Raw genomic sequence first — 24,316 nt, 5'->3', positions numbered from 1 at the left:
AAGTCCATTCTGCTGCCTCCTCTGTGCAGGCCCCGTGGGCTTCCACTTTCTCCATGATGATCTCGATCCGTAGAGAAAGTGCTATTCTTGCACATTCCCAAAGATTACATGTGCCAATCACTAAAAAGTAATTTTTTTTTTTTTTGCCTTTGCTGTCTGATCTTACTTTTCTAATTGGTTGGTCACAGGCTTTTTTTCACCTTCCCTTTCTTATTTTTTTGCCAATTCCTTTTATATTGTCTTTTTTTCTGTTTCTTTTTTCTCCATCTTCTTCCCTCAAACACACAGTCAGGTTCTCATTCTCACATGCATTTCTCTTTCTCACACACACAGGCTCTCACTGGCACATGCTCTCTCTCATACAATCATTCATACACACAGGCTCTCACTGGCACATGCTCTCTCTCATACAATCATTCATACACACAGGCTCTTACTGGCACATGTTCTCTCATACAATCATTCATACACACAGGCTCTCACTGGCACATGTTCTCTCTCATACAATCATTCATACACACAGGCTCTCACTGGCACATGTTCTCTCATACAATCATTCATACACACAGGCTCTCACTGGCACATGCTCTCTCTCATACAATCATTCATACACACAGGCTCTCACTGGCATATGCTCTCTCTCATACAATCATTCATACACACAGGCTCTCACTGGCACATGCTCTCTCTCATACAATCATTCATACACACAGGCTCTCACTGGCACATGCTCTCTCTCATACAATCATTCATACACACAGGCTCTCACTGGCACATGCTCTCTCTCATACAATCATTCATACACACAGGCTCTCACTGGCACAAGCTCTCTCTCTCTCTCTCACACACACACACACACACACACAGGCTCTCACATGCTGTCTCTGCAAACATTCAGGTCCTCTCTCTCAACTCACCTCATACACGCACTCTACGGGCCCTCAGCCTCTCTCTCACCTCTGGGCCTCCTCTTCGCGGGTCGCCGCAGGTTGGGCTCTGCAGCGGCCCTGATCTTCTCGGGCCGCGGCGGCCCTGCTACCGGGCCTCTTCCTCTTCTTGGGCCGCTGCGACTTGGGATTCGCAGCGACCCGCGGCGGTTCCTCCTCTTCTGCACGCGCTGATTCTCTTCCTCCTTCCTGCCCACGCGGCTCCGGCAACGTTTACTTCCGGGGCCGCACAGGCAGGAAGGAGGAGGAGCATCAGCGCGTTTGAACGCGATCTTTGTCTTGAGCCTCATCGCTGCGACGCATGAGCCTCCCTGCGCCCGGGGGCATTGGTGGAGGGTAGGGGGAAACTAAAAAACAAATTTTAAAGGGTCGGCGCAGCTGAAAAAGAAAAGGCTCGGCGCAGCCGATAAAAAAAAAATAAATTCCTGATAGTCCTTGAAACGCTGCGCGTGTCAGCCAAAACGACTCGGCGTGTCACCTCTGACACACGTGTCATAGCTTAGCCATCACTGTCCTAGGGGCTACCGGTGCTATTGGTCAGCCCCTGTCACATGGTAGGAGCAATGGATGGCTGGCACCATCTTGTGCTCCTACCATGTGACAGGGGCTGACCAATGGCACCGGTAGCCCCTGTGACATAATAAGGGCAAAGGCTTTCGGCGCCATTTTGATTACTGGCAGCCATTTTGATTACTGGCAGCCGACAGCCCGAGTGCAGGAGGTCGCTCCCGGACCCCCGCTGGACTTTTGGCAAGTCTTATGGGGATCAGGAGGGTCCCCCAAGACTTGCCAAAAGTCCTTGGTGGTCCAGCGAGGGTCCAGGAGCGATCTCCTGCACTCGGGCAGTTGGCTGCCAGTAATCAAAATAGTGCTGACTGGTGAGAGATTCACCAGTCCTAGTATGAGAAACCCATGCACAGATAGCGAGGAAACAGACAGTAACTAAAAGAACGCCTGTGATGCTGAGGATTTAAATTGTGCCATATTTTACCTGTTTGCCAGTAAAGGCTTTATGTTTGGACACACAGTCTGTGGCTCCAATGTATTTTTTTGGCACTTACAACACATAGAGTAAATGAAACGTGCACCCATCTCCCAGGGAAGGGAAAGTCACCAAAAGTCACAATTGTCAGTCTGGGCCCTGAAAGATAAGCCTTTCCCCTCACCAACAAAGAATTCAATACCCCATGAGAGGCCTCTAAGAAAACTAAAAAGTCATGGGATAGGAGGCGATGTCCTTTAGTGGATAGAAAGTTGGTTAAAAGACATGAAACCAAGAGTAGAATTAAATGGTCTGTTTTCACAGTGGAAAAGGGTAAAGAGTGGAATCCCTCAGGGATCTGTACTAGGACTGGTGCTTTTTAATATATTTATAAATGATCTGAAAAGATTGATGTGCTTAAATTTGTGGATGACACAAAATTATGCAGAGTAGTTAAATCTCAAGTAGATTGTAATAAATTGCAGGAGGATCTTGTGAGACTGGAAGATTGGGCATCCAAATAGAAGATTAAATGTAATCTGGACAAATGCAAAGTGATGCTTATAGGGAAAATAACCCTTGCTGTAGTTACACAATGTTAGGTTCTGTCTTAGGAGTTAACACCCAGGAAACAGATCTAGGCTTCATAGTGGATAAATCATTGAAATCATTGGCCCAGTGTGCTGTGGCGATCAAAAAAGCAAATAAAATGTTAGGAATTACTAGGAAGGGAATGGCAAATAAAATGTTGGATGTCATAAATCCACTGTATCGTTCTATTATGAGACCATACCTTAAATACTGTATGCAGTTCAAAAAAGATATGCTGCACTGGAGAAAGTACAGAGAAGGGTGACCAAAATGATAAAGGGGATGGAATGGCTACCCTATGAGGAAAGGCTAAAGAGGTTAGGGCTGTTCAGCTTGGAGAAGAGACGGCTGAGGGGAGATATGATTGAGGTCTACAAAATCATGAAAGGACTTGAGCGGGTAAATATGAATTGGTTATTTACTCTTTTGGATCATACATGGACTAGGGGGCCCTCAATGAAGTTAGCAAGTAGCTCATTTAAAACAAATTGGAGAAAATTCTTTTTCACTCAATGCATAATTAAGCTCCGGAATTCATTGCCAGAGGCTCAATAAGGCTTAATAGCTTGGGATCTATTCATTTAAGGTTTGGTACTTGCCAGGTACTTATGACTTGATTGGCCACTGTTGACACAGGATACTGGGCTTGATGGACCTTTGGTCTGACCCAGTATGGCATATCTTATGTTCTTATGAAAGAGCTAGTCAGGAGTGGTTCCAGCCCTGAAGAGACATTACATTTCTTATGACACAATTAGTAGTTGGTAGCCACTCAAAGATGGGGTTACAGGGTATAGCCAAATGTTCTTCTTCTGTTTGTTACTCTCCCTTGCCCTTCAATTTCTCTGGGGTTTTAAGGCAGGTATCAGGCTGGCAATCAGTTTTACAGAAATTTCCTGCAGAGATTATTTTGGCTGTCTTACCAAACTGTTGCAACCTCTTTGCAGACATGTTTTATGCTTCTCAATGCAGAGTTTGTCTACCCTCCTACAGGTTTATTTATTTCAAATATTTTGTATACCACTTCCCCATTCTAAATGAATGCCCAAAGCGGTGAACAACAGCCAAACTGCCAATTAAAACAATATATACATATAGCAACGCATGGTCAAGATACTACACAAACAATTAACCAATATACAACCCACTCCAGGACCTTCCAGCCAATAGGTCAAACACTCAATAATCTTTCAATAAAAAAAAATCTGCTCTAAGCAAATTAAGGCCAAAACTAAGCATACTTTAATTCCAAACATTTTTCACAGCACCAAACTACTACCCAAATTCAGATTTTGTTGCCAACTCTCCAACTTAACCACAGGGAAGAGATTAATCTGGCAATAGCTGGAGAGCCAGCAGGATTTGGGTGGCAATTTGGTACTATAAAAAAATGTGCATAGTACATCATAAAGCACTACTTCCTTCACCCTAACCATGTATGTAACCATGAAGCTAGAATAATGTTCTTAATATCTATTCCACCGTAAGAACTAATTTTCCTTTAGGGAAATGGACACAGGGCATCACAACAATCAGTAGTATTGTGAGGAATCATCTCAGCATGTAGTAGCCCCATCAATCTTCTGGTCTAGAAACTGGAGCTCCACCAATCAGTCAAAGAGAAGCTTTTCTGTTAAACTGTACAAACTCTCTTATATTTCCTCAGCTATAGTTGTTATCTCTCACCATTAGAAGGGCTTCATCCCATATTGTCTCTCTTTGACTCTGAGCATACGAACACAACAAAATGTAACATATTATTCATTAATTCAAATTAATTTACTGAATTATAATACACTCAGAAAGAATTTGAGAGGTCCAGGAATTGAATACACAGTCAGGTGTCATTGTGAAGTAAAGTCTCCACTGTAATTAGAGCCAATACCCTTCCAGTGTGGAGAAAGAGGCTACAATGATCAGCCAAAGGGAAGTCCTTATGTTGGCTGAACGGTAAACCAGGCACTGCAGAAACTGGTCCTCAAGTGCTACAACTAATATTCATGAGATATATCTGTATGCATTTGATCCAAGAACCAGGTTAATTGCCACAACTGGTCATTACCATAACCAGACCTTTAGTGGCACTCAAAGACCATTAACCCTGCTTTATATGCCCTGCTACCTTTCCTTATCTGTAATTGTAACCTCTCACGATTAGAGGGGGTTCATTACAATACCAAGGCTTATAATTATAATGATCAATTATAATTGGAACCAGTAGAAATCACATCAATAAGCAATATATTGGAAGCAATGGTGTTTTTAATCGAGTGAACACTACCTTTCATAGTCCAAAGGTTTATTTTCAGCTGTCGCTTCATAGGAGAAAATGTCTGCTTGAGTTTTATTAAACGCCTTCTTGCGATCAGCTATTTCAGCATCATTCTTCTTCAAAAGGTGGCTGACAAACTGCTGTACCTCCGGTACTTCACAATATATAAAATGAATCTAAGAGAGATTAGAAGGCATATTTCACTATAATAGCTGCAGATTAGGTATTTGTCTGTATCATTTCAAGAGATGTTCAAACTCTACAGTAAATAGCTTTACATGCTCTTGCCTCTTTCTTTTTTTTTTTTTTTACATAGATTTACCTTTGTATTTTATTTCCCTTTGATTTTTTGGGGGGCAATTTTCAAACTGTCCTCCTAGATGCAAAATGCACTGGTACAAAGTAGACATTGCTATTTACCCAGGCTTTGAAATTGGTCTCCATCCCACCCCCTCTGATTAGATTATTCATGTATTTAAAGAGGGTAACTTTCAAAAGGACTTCTGAGGGTCAAACAATGGCTTTTGACTGAATTGCCTGCCCAGTCTGCAGGTAAATGTAAGCGAGCATATCCTGTTCAGAAAGCATTCTGGGGAGCAGGGTTGGGGAAAGGGAGGGGGGGGGTTGCACTTAATGGAGGCCATTTTCAAAAGGATTTAGGCACATAAGTGGGCTTTTGAAAATTGCTAAGATATCTGCTACTTTTATGCATGTAAATCCTTTTCAAAAAGACTCCCAAAGTGCATATATTTGCATTTCCAAGTCTGCACATAGAATTCCCCCAAACATTTCTGCACACCATTTAGCACACGTAACTGAGCATGGGGGAGATTTGATGAGGTCATTTTCAAAAGGGAAAGTAGATGTGCACTTTTGTTGCAGGTTTTGCTCTAGTGGCCAAAGAGAGAGTATGAGTAGACTTTCCCTTTGAAAACTGCCCAGGGAAAAAAGGTACCTGCACCTGCTTTCTCTGTTTACTTTTTCTGGTGAAAACAATGCACAGGAAAGAAAACTTTCAAAGATTTCTGCACGGCCCCTTTATATATGTGCATGCAGGCTCAGGGAGATCTTTTACGGTATTTCAGAATCTGTGCAAATTTCTAAAATACTCATGGCCACCTTCAAACATATATGCATACGTTATAGTACGCACAAATGTTTATGCTATATAAATACACATATGTTTTACTATACATGCACACACCTTTCCAGTTTGGTCAGGGCGGGCTCATCCTAAGATAGTCTCCTAGCAAGACAGCCAAATTTTGCCACCAGGGACATGTCCAGGCTGGTAATCCTGGTGATGAAACTGGAGCAGTAACTGCTCCCAGTCTGGGAGGGTCAGATGCAATAACTGAATGCTGCTCCAGACTTGAAGTAGCCTGCAGGCCCAAATAAATCATGTAGTTTCCTATCCCTGTGGGTTAAGTATCAAGAGGGAAATAGGAAGGTGGGTGGGAGTGGAGGGGAGGAAGGGGGAGGCAAGGGCTGAGGGGAGAGGGCTGGTAGGGGTTGAGGTAGATTAGTAGGGGTAGTGGGTAGGTGAGGAGTAGAGTAGATAAGAACATAAGAACATAAGAAATTCCCATGCTGGGTCAGACCAAGGGCCCATCAAGCCCAGCATCCTGTTTCCAACAGAGGCCAAACCAGGCCAAAAGGACCTGGCAATTACCCAAACACTAAGAAGATCCCATGCCACTGATGCAATTAATAGCAGTGGTTATTCCCTAAGTAAATTTGATTAATAGTCGTTAATGGACTTCTCCTCCAAGAACTTATCCAAACCTTTTTTGAACCCAGCTACACTAACTGCACTAACCACATCCTCTAGCAACAAATTCCAGAGCTTTATTGTGCGTTGAGTGAAAAAGAATTTTCTCCGATTAGTCTTAAATATGCTACTTGCTAACTTCATGGAATGCCCCCTAGGTTTTCTATTATTCGAAAGTGTAAATAACCGATTCACATCTACTCTTTCAAGCCCTCTCATGATCTTAAAGACCTCTATCATATCCCCCCTCAGCCGTCTCTTCTCCAAGCTGAACAGCCCTAACCTCTTCAGCCTTTCCTCATAGGGGAGCTGCTCCATCCCCTTTATCATTTTGGTTGCCCTTCTCTGTACTTTCTCCATCGCAACTATATCTTTTTTGAGATGTGGCGACCAGAATTGTACACAGTATTCCATGGGGTGACAAAAGCCAAACAGCATATATTGATTTACGAACAGGCCACATAGAGACTAGAAAACAGGGTCTATATTTTGTTAGGGAATAATTATTACATTACAATGTTAAGATCACACAAGCAGCTACATAGGAATAAAAGATTTTTAGTCATCTTGCTATGAAGGAGTCCTGGGAGCTTTACCAGAAATATGGGAGTAGCTGAATCAACTGTTTGCCAGGTAGGAGGAGGCCGGAGGTAAGTTCCCTTGTGAACCTTGTCAATCTATTTCCTGCTTCCATCACAGGCTCCACTATTGCCCTGCCAATCAACAAGACCCTGTCTTTGCTAATAGCTGTTAGGAATCCCTCATGCACATGAACATCTTCCTTCTAAAATCCCTGGTTCATGGGCAGCTCTGTCCAGAAGCACTACTTTAAAATCACTCAGTAGCCAACAACTGAAGTATGAAGAGCAGTAGAACCTACTCCTTATACCCTTACCTGGAACTGTCAATGTCTCCCTTCCTACAAGGATCCATTGACTTTTGGCTGCATCATGACTATTGATGGCTTGGAATACAAGGAACACTCCAAGAACTCCCTGCCACTGGGGCAACCTCCAAGTCCCTATTGCTATCTAGGCACTATTCTGTAAAAGTCTACTTTTCAGAAGGCAAAGTTTCTCTGGGAGATCTATATGTGGATTGCTAGAAGTGCCCTCTGTAAAAGGCACATGATTGGGTGAGTCCAGAGACCGGGACTTCTCAGTTGCTAGGCCCTTAATATGGAACTTCTTGCCTAAACAGCTCCAGCTTCTATCATGCCACAAACATTTCCAAAAGCAACTCAAGACCCACCTGTTCAAACAAGCATTTGAATAAGTATTGTCACATTACCTTAGAAAAAGTATATGCCACATAGTAATTGATTTTCTAGCTGCTTGCCCGCTCTCTTGCTCCTTGCCTTTGCTATTGAATTTTATCATTTTAAATCTGCTTCTGTTCATTTATTTATTTATTTATTTATTTATTTTTAATTTTTATATACCGATGTTCCTGTAAAGAATACATATCGCACCGGTTTACAAGGAACTGAACAGTCGCCTCCAGGGCGGAAATACATTAAAACAGTCGCCTCAAGGCAGAATACATTAACACAAGTATACAGGAAAACTATTAAAAGAGAACTTTCATAAACTCAATTAAATGTAATTGTGAACCATAAATCAGGAACCATAAATCAGGAACATATGTACAGAGGTAGGTATATCGTCTGTCGCTTCACCAGATTTAGCTCTCAGGGAAAGCTTGAGTGAATAGCCAAGTCTTTCATATTCATTTCTATTTATATCTTATTTTAGTCCTTCATGTGTGCTTTATTGTAACTTGCCACAAAGATGAGAATTGTACAAAGTACTCGAGAGTACATTGAACATTGTACAGAGTACTTTGTACATTGTACATTTATTTATTTATTTAAAAACTTTTCTATACCGTTGTTTAGTAGTATACCATCACAACGGTTTACAGATAGGCACATAAATAAATCTGGTTAGGATTATAAATTAGCTAGTAGGGATGTGCAGAGCAAAATTTTATGTTCATATTTTTTATATGAACGAGCTGTCCGGCACGAACGAGCCGGGAATCACGTGACGCCGACGTCACGTGATTCCCGGCAAGTTCGCGCCGGACGGCTCGTTCGGCCCAAAAAGAACTTTTGGCCAGCTTGGGGGGGCCTCCTGACCCCCCCAAGCTGGCCAAAAGTTCTTTTTGGGCCGAACGAGCCGTCCGGCGTGAATGAGCCGGGAATCACGTGACGCCGGCGTCACTCGACGTGCCGCCGACGTCACATGCTTCTCGCCAAGGATTGCAGAAATGGCGTCCTCACTCCTCGCTCCATCACCAGGGAGTTGTGGTAAGTCAGGGGGGGGGGAGATTAAGGAGGGTGAGGGGGTTTATATTTTTATTTTGGCTCAACAATCGCGATTTCCCACATATCGAACATATCTATGTTCGATATGTGGGAAATCCGATCGTTTATGTCGAATAAATTTTTTAAGTAAAAAAAAAATATGAGTTGCGTTTTACTAATGCGGTCAATCCGAATGCACACCCCTATTAGCTAGTAGGTGCCAATAAAGTTTCGGTTACATGATTCAAATAATATACGCTATTTGGATTGTGGATTGGAAATTCCATTTATATGAATAATAGGATATCCATATATGAGAATACTGTACTCTTAAATTAATCTTTAGGTATGAGAAAAAATAATAAAGGAGGGATAACTGCTATTTGTTGACTTTTAACAGTGTGCCGGAGTTCTCTTTCTTGTCCGCTAGTATTCCTTACTCCCCACTCTCATTGTGAAAAGCTTTTATGAAGAGCCATGTTTTAAAACTTTTTTTTAAAGAGTTTTAGATCTTTCATTAGTCTTATTTTGAGTGGTAGTGTGTTCCATAATATTGGACCGGCTAGGGATAGTGCTCTCTCTCTTACTTGCGTCAGTTTTGCTGTCTTTACAGAGGGAATGGTTAGTAGAGCTTTAATGGCTGATCTTAGATTTCATTCTACAATTCTCATCTTTGTGTACTCTTCATCAGTCCAAATCACATGAACTCTTCACTGATGGTAACTGTTCTGTTTGTACGTATCGCTGTGCATGTAAAATGGCCCCCCCAGAAGCCATCGCTCTAACGCAATTTCATGAATGACTCCCTAAATTTGGCCAAGCCAAAGAGCTGTCCTAAAGTTAGCCGGCTATAGTTAACCGGCTAACTTAAAGTCAGTTTGCTAATTCAATAGTATGGCTGCACTACTGAATACATCTACAAAGTTAGTTTATTTGACTAACTTGGCTATCCAGATTGTGGGTGAAGCTGGACCTCAAACTGTTTCTGTGCTACAACACATTACACCCCAGAGCACAGCAGCAGATGGCAGAGAGACAATCTCTGAGGAGGAAAAGCAAAAGTGACCAGTAACTCCTGCTTGAGCAGCAGCTGTGCCACCAGTGAAACACCTGTGGCCACATTCACCTGAACCAGCAGTGGCAGAGCAGCCACACACACCCCAGCTCGCGCCCTAGAACCTGACGCAATCCTTCCTTGCCTCTCTCTGGTAGGACCTCCTCCCCATTCTCTCCCAGGATTTCTGGATGCAAGTCTCGAGGCTGCCCAGCCATTGCTGAGTGAAAACGGTGAGCAGGTCACTGTAGACCTGCCCCCCTGGGCTAGGAGTGGGTGCTCCTAGCCCAGGAGCACCCACTCCTAGCCCAGAAGCCCGGGCTCTGGAAGCTATAAGGGATGCAGTACAGAGGATGGATTAGGATATGCACAGCCTGTGAGCTGACTTTTTTCTGCTAAAAGCCACTCCATTGTTTCTTTTATTTATTTATTTATTTATTTATAATTTTTATATACCGGAATTCCTGTATACAATACAAATCAGTCCGGTTTACATGAAACGAAAAGATAGCCCTGGTCTGGGAAGTCAGACCGGGGTATTTTACAAAGAACATTGAACATTAATATATAATACATTGAACAATAACATATAATACAATCCTTGAACATTGAACAATAACAATAAATACTTAAATACTTAAATACTTAAATACTTAATACTTAAATACTTAAATACTTAAGCTTTGTGCTTGCGGATCATTGTCCTGCTGAAACATGAATCTTCTCACCAGAGCTAGGTCTGTGTCAGACCGGAATAGGTTTTCCTCCAGGATTTACTTGCACTTTGCATCGTTCATCTTTCTCTTCAAAGCCTCCCGGTCCCCACTGCTGCAAAGCATCCCCACAACATAATGACGTCATCAGCAAGCTTTACTGTAAAGTCAGTGCCAGCAGGGTGATGCTCTGTGTTTGTTTTACGCCATGCATATCACTTCACAGTGAGACCAAAAAGTTTCACTTGGGGGTCATCAGACCACAAAACCACCTCCCACAGGCGTGCAGTGTTCCCTAAGATGGTAATTTTAATACTGGCGCGTGGATGCACATGTGCGCACGCTCGTCGGCTCACGCCCATGAACGCATCCATTTTATAACATGCCCGCGTATATACACATATGTTATAAAAAAGCCTGCACACGTGTAGTGTATGCACAATTTTAAATGGACATGCGCACGCATGTGAGCGCATATTCCGCATCTACCGCGTAAGTGGGGAAATTTTACAAGGAACGCGCACCAACGCCATAGGGAGTTTCCCCAGTTTGTTCCCAGTTTAGGAACAGGACTTGCAAAACCCCTGATTTTATAGCCACCCTTTCCCCCCTGTTAGCCCTGACCCTTAAAACCTTGCTGCCTTGCTTGTATTTTATTTTACTACTTACACGCCAGTCATAGCAGAAGTCAATTTACGCAGCAGGGGACCCCAGTGTGCGCATGGACACTTAAGTTATTTACGCTACATCTCTTGGCCAGGCCTCGACGTGCCTATGTCCCACACCCATGCTCTGTCCCTTATTAGAAGCGTTTTACTTGTACACGCAGCAGGAGATAACGCACATGATCCTCGTGCTGCTTTTAAAATCCGCTCGGCGTATGCTGGCCCAACTTGTGCGCATACCTCTTCTCACACAGGCCATGTATGTGGAGTGATCTTGAAAGTGTTGAACAGTTGGCTTTTTCCCCGGTCTCAGCCAGGGACGTCTGTAGTTCATTTAAAGTAAGGAAGGCTGAAAGAGATATGGTGTTAAAGAGTTTCTTCCATAACAGAGCTAAGCTCTACTTAGGGGGAAAAATTTGGATTTATTCAGACATTGTTGGAACAACGCAACTGCGTAGGAAAAAATTTCTCTCTTTATGTACTAGAGCTCGCCAATTAGGAGCGAAAATAATGATAAAGTATCCATGTAAATATATGCTAACTATGGATAATGATAAGTTTGTATTTACTGAGCCTGATCAACTTTAATTTTTCCTGAATTCAAGAAGTCAAGAAGAAACTGCTCTGGTTATTATTAGTGGCGTAGTTTAAATAATCCTGCTACCTTCTCTTTCTTGTTAATATTTAAGTGTATAAGAGAATAGCTCCTAACTTTAAGTTTTGTTCCCCCAATTGCATAGTAAAAGGCAAGGAAATGTGAGAATTGTTATTGCCTGCTAACGAAGTATGAAAAACTTGATAAATTTTGGTTTGATTATATAATAGTTTGATTTATTGTGGTTTGGAAAAATTTGTAAGTCCTGCCTAATTCAAGGTATGTAATAATGCTTTGTCAATTAAAAAAATTAATAAAGAGTAAATATAAAAAAAAATAAAGTAAGGTAGGCCTCAAAGTGACTTTCTGCAGCAGGTTACTGACTTTGGAGGGATAATAGTCTGATCGCAGCAGGGTCTTGGTGGGGCCAAACTGCTTCCATTTTACAATAATGGACCTGATGCTATCCCAAGGGATATTCAAACACATTGAAATGTTCTTATAGCCTTCCCCTTGTCTACACCTTTTAATAAAATAATCCTGGAGATCTTTAGGCAGCAACTTATTCAGGGTGCATTGACCTTTGCTTCAAATTCACTTCATACAACAGAAAGCTTGTGTTTTCATTCAGGAGTATTCATATCATGTCAATTACTGTGACTGGACTCTAAATAACTTATTATGGCATTCCTTAAAACAAGCTTTTGCACTGGAGCTAATGTGTGAAGACTTAGGCAATCAAGGCTTTTTGTATTTTTTTAATAGTATTCTTAATTACTTTTGGAATATTTCTGTAATTGTTCTTTCATGATGAAGGTATAGAACATGTTGTGTAGTTCAGGGAAACTTCTACTTTAAGGCATTTGATCTGTATTTTTTAGGCAGCAGAAAGTAAAAAAATATACAAGGGCATAAAGTGTTTTTACAAGGTACTCTTCAGCCCCAAAAGGAAACACTGCAGAGCCCCCCTTACCCTCTCACTCTTAATTATTCACTCCCTGGAGGCAGGCTGCTAAAAGTCTGTCTTCTCCTGGTATCTGGAGGCTGAATTTGTATTCTACCTTTTACTAGTCTTACAGGCGATCACCCTCTCCTGTGGATCCAAGATCCCCAGATCAAAGCCCAGCCTCCTGGCTGCTATCCTGGTCTCTTCAACACCTCATAACTCAACTCAACACCAGATTCCTGCTCGCCTCCCACTGATTGATGGAGTCATCCTTTACAGTCCTCCTCCACTGACCCATCCGTTGGGGTATGAGCCACCCTGTCACCCCTAAGTAGCACTGCTCCCTGAGAATCTCTCACTACTGAAACATTCCTTTGTGGAAATGTAATCCAGTTTACATTCATTTTTTGTACAGAAGACTTCTGGAGAGGAAACAGTAAACCTGCAAGTCCTGAAATTCATTAATGAATGCTTACCTTGCTCAAAACAGTTTTCAGTAATGTAGTAATTGTAATTTGTGGTTTAATCCCTCTGTTGAAGACACTTTTACAAAGTAGAAATTCAGACATATCTTTTTCTCTTTTGTGCATAGACTTTATAATCTTTTCCAGTGTATCATGAGCTTTTACCAGATCTGTATTTTGCATCAAAATTTCCTGTTTCTCTGTGCCATCAGTTAGCTAAAATGTTTCAAAACAAATAATACAGAGTGATTACTGTAAATGTGTAGTCAGGGCATAAATCTGTCTCTGAATACATATACACTAATGTTATGTGCTATATTTGATAGCAATTCATAAATCAAGTTTCTTGTATTGAAAGGCAGTTATTATCTCACGACTGGTGAGAAACAGAAAACAAAATTCGACATGCTTACATTTCTACTTAGATTTGTTCTGTAAAAGTTTGAGATATGAGATACCAATTCAACTGCATTAGTTAATAAGCAGGCTACAATTGTGTGAATTGGATAATTTGAACACAAATATATTTTAGAAAATACCAACTTCCATGCATACCTCTTGACCCCGGCCCAAAATGCCCTATGACCGTCCTTTTTTTTGCACTGGTAAATGGGTGCGCAAAAGTGATAATGGATGTGCACTTTCAATGTTTATAAAAATAACAAGTACGCAAATACATGCTCCTTATGTTGCGATCAGGTGGTGGACCCTTGGGCCAGCCTAGGGGAGTGAGAGGATGGTAGATGAGGGCACTCCGCTGCGAGGCAGTAGGCAGGGAGGCGGTGTCAAGCCGAGCTTGGAAATGAGTCTTCTCCCTGGAAGCCTGCGGACCCCCTGAGAGGAGCTCATGAGAATCCAGGCCGCTGGGACTTAGGTGATCACCGAAGGGAAGGCGATGACTTCACCCTGGAGATCCGTGGGCCCCCCCGAGAGGAGCTCATGGGGTCCCGGGCTGCTGGGACTTAGGAGATCACTGGAGAAGAGATGAGGCAGGATGGTCCGAGGTCGAGGCAGGCGGCAGGAACCAAGGTCAGGAGCAAGCAGAGGTCAGGAACCGATGAAACAGGCAGAAGATCCGGACACAAGAATCCGGATCCAGAACTGGAGATCCAGGCAGGAGCTGAAGATCCGGCAGGAGTCAAGGGTCCAAGCAGGAGTCAGAGATCCGAACAGGAGTCAGAGATCCGAGCACTGCAGCAAGTGGAACTTGTTGCAAGGCAATTTCCTGAAGGCAGACGCCGGCTTAAATACAAGCCGGCGTCTGACGTCATTTTGGGGGCGGGCCACCCCGAAGGGGAGGGGTCACATTCAGGGACTTGGTGGCGTCTCCCTTGTGGAGACGCCGCCGCGAGAAGGTCTGAGCAGGCCCACCAAGGCGCATGCCTTGTCGCGGACCTCCCGAGAGGCGAATCCCCGCAGGAATCCCCCAACGCTGCCGGCCCGGAGCAGAAGGTAAGGACCCGGTCGCATGCCGTGCGACCGGGGCCGCAACACCTTACATGTACATATGCTAATTTTTTGCAAGTAATCGCTTTGAAAATGTATTCAATGGTCCTCCTTGAATTGAAGCAAGGCATATTTCTATTATAGTGCTCGGATTTTCAGCAGCATTATTAGTAAGAAAGCTCTGTACAAAAAAAGCTGTTAACATAAGGCAGTAGAAGCAGTGCTATTCATGTACTAGTATAACTGCAAGTAAACAAAGCAGCAGAAAAGGACCAAATGGTCCATCCATTCTGCCCAGCAAGCTTATGGTAATAACTTTTGGCCATATAAGCCACCTTTATAATTATCAATTTCTCAGACTGTCAAAGTCAGGGCCCTTGTTAGTTGCTATTTCCCCATTACCTCTTACCACTGAAGCAGAGAGCAATGTTGGAGTTGGATCAACAGCATAAAGGCTTCTTGGTTAAGGGCAGTAACCACTATATCAGCAAGTTACTCCCATGCTTATTTGTTTTCCCAGACTGTGCAATTCAATGTCCTTGGTTGCTGTATGAATCGAATTCCCTTTCTCCTCTTTTCCCCCTGCCATTGAAGCAGAGAGCAATGATGAAGTTGCATTAACAGCATAAAGGCGTATTGATTAAGGGCAGTAACTGGCACCCCAGCATGTTACCCCCATGCACTCTTTTCTTCATTCACATCTTCTAGCCATAAGGGATCCACAGTGATTATCCAATGCCCCTTTGAAATCTTTTACTGTTTGTCTTCACCACCTGCTCCAGAAGGGCATTCCAGGCATCCATCACCCTCTCTGTGAAGAAATATTTCCTGACATTGGTTCTGAGTTGTCCTCCCTGGAGTTTCATTTCGTGACTCCTAGTTCTACTGATTTCTTTCCAATTGAAAAGGTTTGTCATTGATTGTGCATCATTTGTATCATATCTCCCCTGCACTTCCTCTCCTCCAGGGTATACATATTTAGGACCTTCATCCTTTCCTCATAAGTCATTTGATGGAGACCCACCAGCATTTTGGTCGTCCTTCTCTAGACCGCTTCCATCCTGTCTCTGTCCCTTTTGAGATATGATCTCCAGAACTGAATACAGTACTCCAAGTGAGGCCTCACCAAGGAGATGTACAAGGGAATTATCACCTCCTTTTTCTTACTGGTTATTCCTTTCTCAGTTGAGCCCAGCATTCTTCTGGTTTTTGCTATTGCCTTGACACATTGCTTCGCCGTCACATACAGCTCTTTTGATTACCACACCTCAGGTGAATTACTCCGCACTTCTTGGCATTTAATCCCAGCTGCCATATTTTTGCCCACCGTTCAAGCTTCGTTAAATCACATCTCATTCTCTCTACTCCTTTCGGCGTGTCCACTCTGTTGCAGATCTTAATATCATCTGCAAATAGACAAACTTTACCTTCTATCCCTTCTGCAATGTCACTTACAAAGATATTGAACAGAACTAGTCCCACCACTGATCCCTGTGGCACTCCACTTAACACCATTTTCTCTTCCGTGCAAGTTCCATTTACTATCACACTCTGTCTTCTATCTGTCAACTAGTTTGCAATCCATGCCACAACTTTGTCGCTCACTCCCAAGCTTCTCATTTTATTCATGAGTCATCTATGTGGGACTGCATCAAAAGCTTTACTAAAATCCAAGTAAATTACATTGAGTGCTCTTCCCTGATCCAATTCTCTAGTCACCTAATCAAAAAAAAGCAGTCAGATTCATCTAACAGAACCTTCCTCTATTGAAATCGTGCTATCTCTGATCAAGCAACCCACCAGATTGTAGATAGTTCACTATCCTTTCCTTCAGCAGAGTCTCCATTAATTTTCCCACCACCAAGGTGAGGCTAACTGGCCTGTAGTTTCCAGCCTCCTCTCTGCTCCCATTCTTGTGAAGTGGGATCACCATCACTCTTCTCCAATCACTCAGCACCACTCCAGTTTCCAAGGATCTATTGGACAGGTCACATAGTGGACCCACCAGCACATCTCTGACCTCCTTCAGTATCCTGGGATGAACCTCATCAGGTCCCGTGGCTTTGTCCACTTTCAGTTTGCCTAGCTCTTCCCATACATTCTCTTCTGTAAACAGAGGTTCATCTGCTCCACTCCCTACAATAGTCTTGTTAACTAGCAATGGGCCTTCTCCAGCATCTTCTTTAGTGAACACTGAACTGAAGTATTTGTTTAATGTTGCCACCATTTCTTCATCTCTCTCCACACATTGATCTTGATCACCTTTCAATTTTACTATACCTCTTTAGACCTTTCTCTGATGTATCTGAAGAATGTTTTGGCACCTCACTTTACCTCTTTGGTAATCCTTTCTTCTGCCAGAAATTTTGCTTTCTTGATTACTTTCTTCGTCTTCCTATGTTTTACCAGATATTCTTCCCTGTGTTCCTCTTTTTGGGATCCTTTATAATTCCTGAATTTTGCTTTTTTTGCTTTTATGTCAGCCACCTCCTTTGAGAACCAGATTGGTTTCTTATTTCTCTTACTTTTGTTTACTTTTCTAACATATAGATGTGTTGCTTTTCTGATTGCTCCCTTTAGTTTTGTCCACTGTTGTTCCACCTCTCCCATTTTCTCCCAGTCTTGTAGTTCTACCTCCAGGTAGAACAAAGTCTATATTTCTGTAAGTCAAAACTTGGGTCTTCGTGTGACTTCTCCATATCCTGTTTACAATGTCAAACCATACCTTTTGATGATAACTGGGGCTGAGGTGGACACCTACCCAGACATTTGAGACATTATCCCTGTCACTGATCACTAGGTAGTGTATAACTCCCTCCCTCATGTGTTCCATTACCATTTGTTTGAAGAAAGCCCCTTACAGGGCATCCACTATCTCTCTACTTCTGGTCGATTCTGTGGAAATGATTTCCAGTCTATGTCCAGCAGATTAAAGTCTCCAACAATCAACACTTCTCACTTCTTTCCCACCTTTTGGATGTCTTTGACCAGATCTCTTTTTAGTTCTTCTATTTGAGTCAGAGGCCTGTAAACCACACCAGTAAAAATGAATGCACCATCATCTTTTTTTAGGATGGCCCATAATGCTTCTTCTCTACCCCACATTCCATGCAGTTCAGTAGCTTGGATATTGTTTTTGACATAAAGAGCTACTCCTCCCCCTTTTCTGTCCTCTCTGTCCTTCCTTAACAAGTTATTGCCCAGTATGGCCTATCCCAGTCATGAGAATCCGTGAACCATTTTCCATAATAGCAACAAAGTCTAAGTCTGCCTCCATCATTAGGGCCTGCAGGTCAGAGATTTTATTGCCCAAACTACGAGCATTTATAGTCATAGCTTTCCAATTTTTCTCCCTTGATTTGTAGTAATTCCTAGGAACCTTTTCTGCATCTTTGAGCTGATTGATTTTGTTATTTTCTCCTCCCACATCCTGTATTGCTTGGGGGTGACATGCCAATTTCCTGATGGGGTACATTCCAGAATAGTGAAGGGGCTAAAGGAAGTGTTAATTTTATTTTTGTTCAACTTATCACTTGAAACAAGAGAGGTTCTAAAACAGTAGAGATAAACATATGGAGTACTGTTTCATAAGGGTGGACACACAGAGAAAGCAGAAAACTGCAGACCTGTTAAGTTATGATCAGTGCTGTGGAAAGTTAAGAGAAGCACTACTGTAGGACAGAATAGTGCAGAATCTTGAAGCAAGTAGATTACAGGATCATAGGCAACAGATGAGGCCTAATGATGGAAACTGGCTGCAAGTTGTCTCAGCTCACCAGCACATCGAAGTCCCAAAACTGGCCAATTTTTCAGCTTACCTCAGGGGAAAGTAACATAAAGAAACCATGCTTATTTGATGCAGGTCTTATCACAAAGCCCATCTTAGCCACTGACTCTAGTGAAACAAACCAAAATGAAACAAAAAAAGGATTCCAACATCAAAACATCGGAGGTAGGGTCTGCCTCCAGGAAGACAGCAAATGTGATCTGAAAGTTGGCGCTGGACATCAGATGTATTGTACATGGCCCAAGACAACCATGATGCCCCCTGTACCCACCTGGATGCAAATCATACCACTGGGTTTAAAACCATTATCCAAGAAGATACATAAGTGACAACGGGCTAATTCTATGGCTTCTCCTGCAGCTGCAGAATTGTGAGTACCGGGGGGCACTGGATATAGCCAGTGATCTGTCTATATGATGTTGGGCTCCATTTTGTTTCACTGCAGTGACTGATATGGTTTTCATTGACAGGTCTACCTCAGATAAGCAGCATGTTTTATTACTTTCCCCTGAAGAGGGAAATGCTGAATCATTAGCCAATGTCTGGATTTTGATGTGCTGGTGACCTGAGACAACTCACAGCAAGTTGAATCTTTGGAATCTGTTTGGCAAATAACATCCTGAGAGTCACTTAAAACTAAGGAATTGATTATTTTTTGGGGGGACGGGGTGTTCATTTTGGATAAACAATTACTTGAGTTTTTTGACTTGTTGTATCATAAGAAAATTTTGCAAAAAAGTCCACAGTGGTTATATTGAGGTAAACTATTGATACTGTTTGGCACAGCATGAGACAGAGCTGCTGAAACTTGGAGTGTCCGATATCCTTAAACTTAGCAGGTTCTTTATATATGTTTTTGAGAACTTTTCATAATTTTATAAAGATTTTGTTTTCTGTTAGGATATTGTGGTCATTGCGATTTTTTTTTTTTTTCAGAATTGCGACTTTATTGGGGATAGTTGTTTGCTTTTGTGCTTTTTCATGCAGTATACAGTGCACAAAGCTGTCAACATCTTTATTGGAAATGTTACTTAGTGTTTCCTTTAAAATAAACATTTTGAACTATAGGGAATATGATTTATACAATAAAATATATTACCTCTATGTTTCTGTTTTCCCACTTCATGCCTGCTTCTGTATTATAATTTGTATTTCCGGATGCGACTGAATTCATTTGTTGGCTCCGAGGGACAGTCATCTGAGAGTTCAAAATTGCCAGCACTTTTTCAAGATCCATTCTAGCCATTTGAAGTTCTTCCAAAGCTGAATTTGCAAAAAGGACCTTTAGTAAAGACTTTTGATGCATGATTTGCCTATCCTTGCTCAGAGTGCACCCTAGCACTGTTTATTGGAACGTGTCTGCCCTCCTGCTTCTCAATGGCACTTTAGAAGTGAAGAAGAAGCTAATGGTAACCCTGTTTCACAAAAGCAGCATAGGGATGAATTTTCATAGATTATATCAGATCATATATGTTAAATATATATATATTAGTCAAAAAGGTGATTGAATTATTTGCTTATTGAAATTTTTTTGTCAAGGATTTGAATTATTGAGAAGATAATCTCTCCATTTTTGGAAAAAAATGCTACCAGATTTTTATGATCTGGTGAGAGCGGGAAGAGAAGAGTTATTTCTAATTTTCTTTTTCATTCTAGGTCTAGTCTCTTTAATTCTAACTAGCTTCACTAAGTTAAGCTGGAGACCATTAGCATAGTGATGATCAGACACATAACCAAAACTGGACTAGCTGGAACTTTAATATGTGGGTGTAGTGGAGTTTTTAATATGCTTTATTAGACTTTCCCATGAGAAGGGTAGTTTTCAAATTTTCCCCACAAACGATTGTACTTTCATTGAAAGCCCAATGCACACTTTTCATGCCTTCATTGCATCTGCCTCAAACTTACATGCCAAGAATAGTACCCCATTCCTGTGACCAGCTGGATTTTCAAAGGAAAACCTTGTGTGGAGTTTCCCTTTGAAAATCTGCTTGCACTCCCTTGAGTATAATGTACCTTTGGACTTACAAGCACAGAAGCTAGTTTAAAAATTGACCCAGTACTATACTATACAACAGAATGGGTTAAGAAATTGCATAATTTGTTTTGTTCAGTAAGAGGTGAATTTTAAAAGCCTTACATATGCTCATCAATCAGGGGATACGCAGATAAGTTGGGCTCTTGTGAACCAACTGTATTTATAAAGCATCCAGTTATGTGCATAAACACCTCAGCACACACATCTCAAAGGTTTACAAAAAGGGGTGGGGCATGGTCTGGGTGGCACATGGGCATTTCAGGGCGTAAACCTGTGATGTGCACGTAACTACTTTGCAACCCAGCTGTACCATTATAAAATGGCCTTGTCCCTGTGCGCGGGCCAATGTATGCACGTGACTGTGGCATTGTGCACCAGTTTGAAAGTTACCATCCCTGAATGTATTATACTATCAAGCTAGCTAGACCTTCTTTTGTTTTATCGCTGTAGTCCTGAATTACTCAGTACAAATCCCCTTTCTCCTCAAGAAGCCATATTGTGAAGGAGTGATTCTTATTAAAAGAAGCTATTAAATGCTGGAATGCTACTATGTCTAAGGAACTTTGCAAATGAAAGACTTCCATTCTATTCAAGAAACTTTCACTTTGGAGTCTGGGCACTAGCATGCACTAATGCTAATGTAAGCGGTAATATATGTTTGACACACTTTAACGTGTATTGATATTGTTTTATTTAACACACTTTAATATATTAGTTCACATTAATGTGAATGGGGCTAAAAGGAGCCTCAGTTCAGCTGGCACCATTTTGTAGGATGGCACCATTGGCAAGGCTGGATTTAAGATTTTGGTGCCATAGTCAAGTCTGGAGAGTGGAAAGAGAAAGGGTAGAAAATATTGCCATGGCCCTAAAGCAAGTGGGGACAGATCATCTTTGGCCCAGGTATTTGATGCTTGCAAAATCTGGAGCCATAGGCAGTTGCCTGTGTTTCCTATTGCTTAATATGGGTATGACCATTGTAACAAAAAAAGGAGTAAGGATCACTCCTGCTCAATTAAAGAAGGTTTGATATTATGTATTTTGAGTGGGGGTAAGGTTTAGAATGTATATTTTGGGGGGCAGTCCATGGTTGGGGTTTGGGGTGGTTTGCTTCTGTGCCAGGTGGGTTCTAAGTTGGGACTTCAGGTCCCTTTGGGCATAAGCAGAGGTAGAGGAGGGAAGGATCACATGCTCCTGATGGTGAAAATGCATGAACATTACTGATGCTAGTAACATCTCCCTGTTACCAACTTCAGAACAACCTCCACAGCAGCGTTCACTAAACTGTGGTACTCATGCATCATCGTTTAATGAATACTGCAGAAACTAAACTATGTTAAAGCTGGGTTTTGGACCTATGATCCTTTAAAAGCAACATTTTTTTCCAAGTTAACATTCAAAGATTATTTTTTTGCAATAAATATTACAGTCATAAAGACAGTGGCAGACCAAAATGCATTCAATAACACTCAGCCTGTAGCCTCATACCTTACCTTGCAGTTTGGTGTGCATTAACAATCAATGACACAGACTCTGCAATCTTTACTGCTTAATTAAAACACCATCTTTCTCAAACACAAAACTTACTTGAAGTCTGATATGAATAGAGAAGGGCAATCTTTTCAGAATGACTTTCCAGAATTGATATCTGCAAAATATGTATTTAAAATTAAATCAGAACAATCAAAGGCTGTGCATCAGTTGTACTCCCACAGGCAATGGTGGCTCCACTTTTCTCAGTGGTGTATTACCATACATGGGGGGGTTATTTTCCAAGCCGCAATATGGGCTTTTCACATGCGAAAAACACCTTAACGCATTGTGCAATGCTAATTTAGAAAAGGGGGTGGGATTTCTGGCCAAGTGGGCTGGCTTCACAATTATCACACAGTAAATAACTACACCTTTTTCATTAAGCTGTGCAACATGGCTTTATCACACTTTGCAATGTTTTCACACATAGGGGCAGATTTTAAAAGCCTTATGCGCATAAATCCAGATGGGGTTACGCGCGCCGGGCCTATTTTCAAAAGGCCTGGTGACGCGCATAAAGCCCAGGCACGAGCGTATGTCCTGGGGCTTTTCTGAATGGGTGGGCAGGGGCGGGGCAGACGATCCAGGGGTGTGGCCGAGGACTACGGCACAGTGGCCATTCGCACCCTAGCTTGATGGACTCTCTACCTGGGTAACATTGTACAAATCTCATCTTTGTGTGAGTTTCCTCACTCCGAAGGACATCAAATATTCACAAGAGTGCACTGTTCTGTTCGTACGTCTCACTCTGAATGTCAAAGTGGCCCCTAACCCCTACACTAATACCTAAACCTCACCTTGAGTAACTAGGTGGGCCTGCAAAAGAGGTATAAATACCTAACTACTATGAGACCCTTACAGCAAGGTTCTCTCTCTCTCTCTCTCTCTCTCTCTCTCTCTCTCTCTCTCTCTCTCTCTCTCTCTCTCTCTCTCTCCCAGTGGTTGTAGGTAGGAATTATGTGGTAATACCTATGTGAAGCACTAAGATAGCACCCTTTGAAATAAATAAGCTATTGCCATAAAACATGCCCCTGGTTTTTAGTGCACCCAGCATCATCTCTGCAATGCAATAGCCTTGGCTACCAATAGTTCTACCAGTTTTTTTTCTTACTGCCTAACATGAGAGACAACTTTTCAAAATTATTGAGGGTGTTGAAACTCAACATAAATTAACCCTCCCTAAACAATGTGACGGAGTTTGCTCAATACTGAGGGTGTTCAAGCACTCACAGAGCTGGCACCTATATAATTATTGTCTACATTGTTCTAGCACAGTGATTCTCAATCCTGTCCTGAAGGCCTAATTGGTCTCGTTATCAAGATTGTCACAATGATGAATATACATAAGATATATCTACATATATTGGAGACCCAGTCTATGCAAATTTATAGAGATGTGCATTCATTTGCAACAAAAATGAAAAAAAGGACAAATGAACCTGTTTTCATTTTGTATCAAATGAAATGAATTCAACAGCCCAAACCCCCAAAACTTTGTTCTTATTCATTTTTGGAAAATTGTGCACACTGTTCACTAAAAACAAATACGAATGGAAAAACAAAAAAATTAAAACATACAAAAACATGAAACATAAAAAAAAATAAATGAAAAACAAAAACAAACATGTTTTTTATGGGCCATGCACATGCCTACAAATTTATTTCATGCATATTCATTATGGCTAACCTGAAAACCAGACTGCTTAGGTGCATCTCCAAGACAAGGCTGAAAACCATGGTTCCAGAATATAATACCAGAATGTTGATCAATAACTTATATTTATTAAACACTTCAATGTATGTATACAATAGAGATGTGAATCGTGTCCTCGATCGTCTTAACGATCGATTTCGGCTGGGAGGGGGAGGGAATCGTATTGTTGCCGTTTGGGTGTGTAAACTATCGTGAAAAATCGTTAAAATCGTGAGCCGGCACACTAAACCCCCCTAAAACCCACCCCGACCCTTTAAATTAAATCCCCCACCCTCCCGAACCCCCCCCCCCAAAATGCTTTAAATTACCTGGGGATCCGGCGGTGGTCTAGAACGGCGGCGGTCCGGAACGGCCCCCTCAATAGAATCGTGTTGTCTTCAGCCGGCGCTATTTTTCAAAATGGTCGCCGCAAAATGGCGGCTGCCATAGACAAAAACGATTCGACGCAGGAGGTCGTTCCGGACCCCCGCTGGACTTTTGGCAAGTCTTG

At 42.0% G+C, this 24,316-nt stretch overlaps 1 protein-coding gene across 2 annotated transcripts in view; it reads right to left on the bottom strand.

Annotated features, from left to right (window-relative positions):
• LOC115096948 overlaps positions 1-24,316 on the bottom strand; it is a 144,178-nt gene that overhangs the window by 63,226 nt on the left and 56,636 nt on the right. For both annotated transcript variants that reach the window (XR_003858172.1, XM_029612286.1), the window contains 4 exons: positions 22,167-22,227; positions 19,641-19,804; positions 13,321-13,524; positions 4,802-4,968 (listed from right to left, as the gene is read on the bottom strand). Coding sequence is in view for 1 of the 2 variants with exons in the window: in XM_029612286.1 (XP_029468146.1) it covers positions 4,802-4,968; positions 13,321-13,524; positions 19,641-19,804; positions 22,167-22,227 (596 nt within the window). In the remaining variant the exon portion in view is untranslated. The remainder of the gene's footprint in view (positions 1-4,801; positions 4,969-13,320; positions 13,525-19,640; positions 19,805-22,166; positions 22,228-24,316) is intronic.

The sequence above is a fragment of the Rhinatrema bivittatum genome, chromosome 1 (assembly GCF_901001135.1).
Source record: "Rhinatrema bivittatum chromosome 1, aRhiBiv1.1, whole genome shotgun sequence".
Taxonomy (NCBI): Eukaryota; Metazoa; Chordata; class Amphibia; order Gymnophiona; family Rhinatrematidae; genus Rhinatrema; species Rhinatrema bivittatum.
The sequence above is the reverse complement of the archived record's forward strand: the minus strand, read 5'-3'. Positions and strand labels throughout refer to the sequence as shown.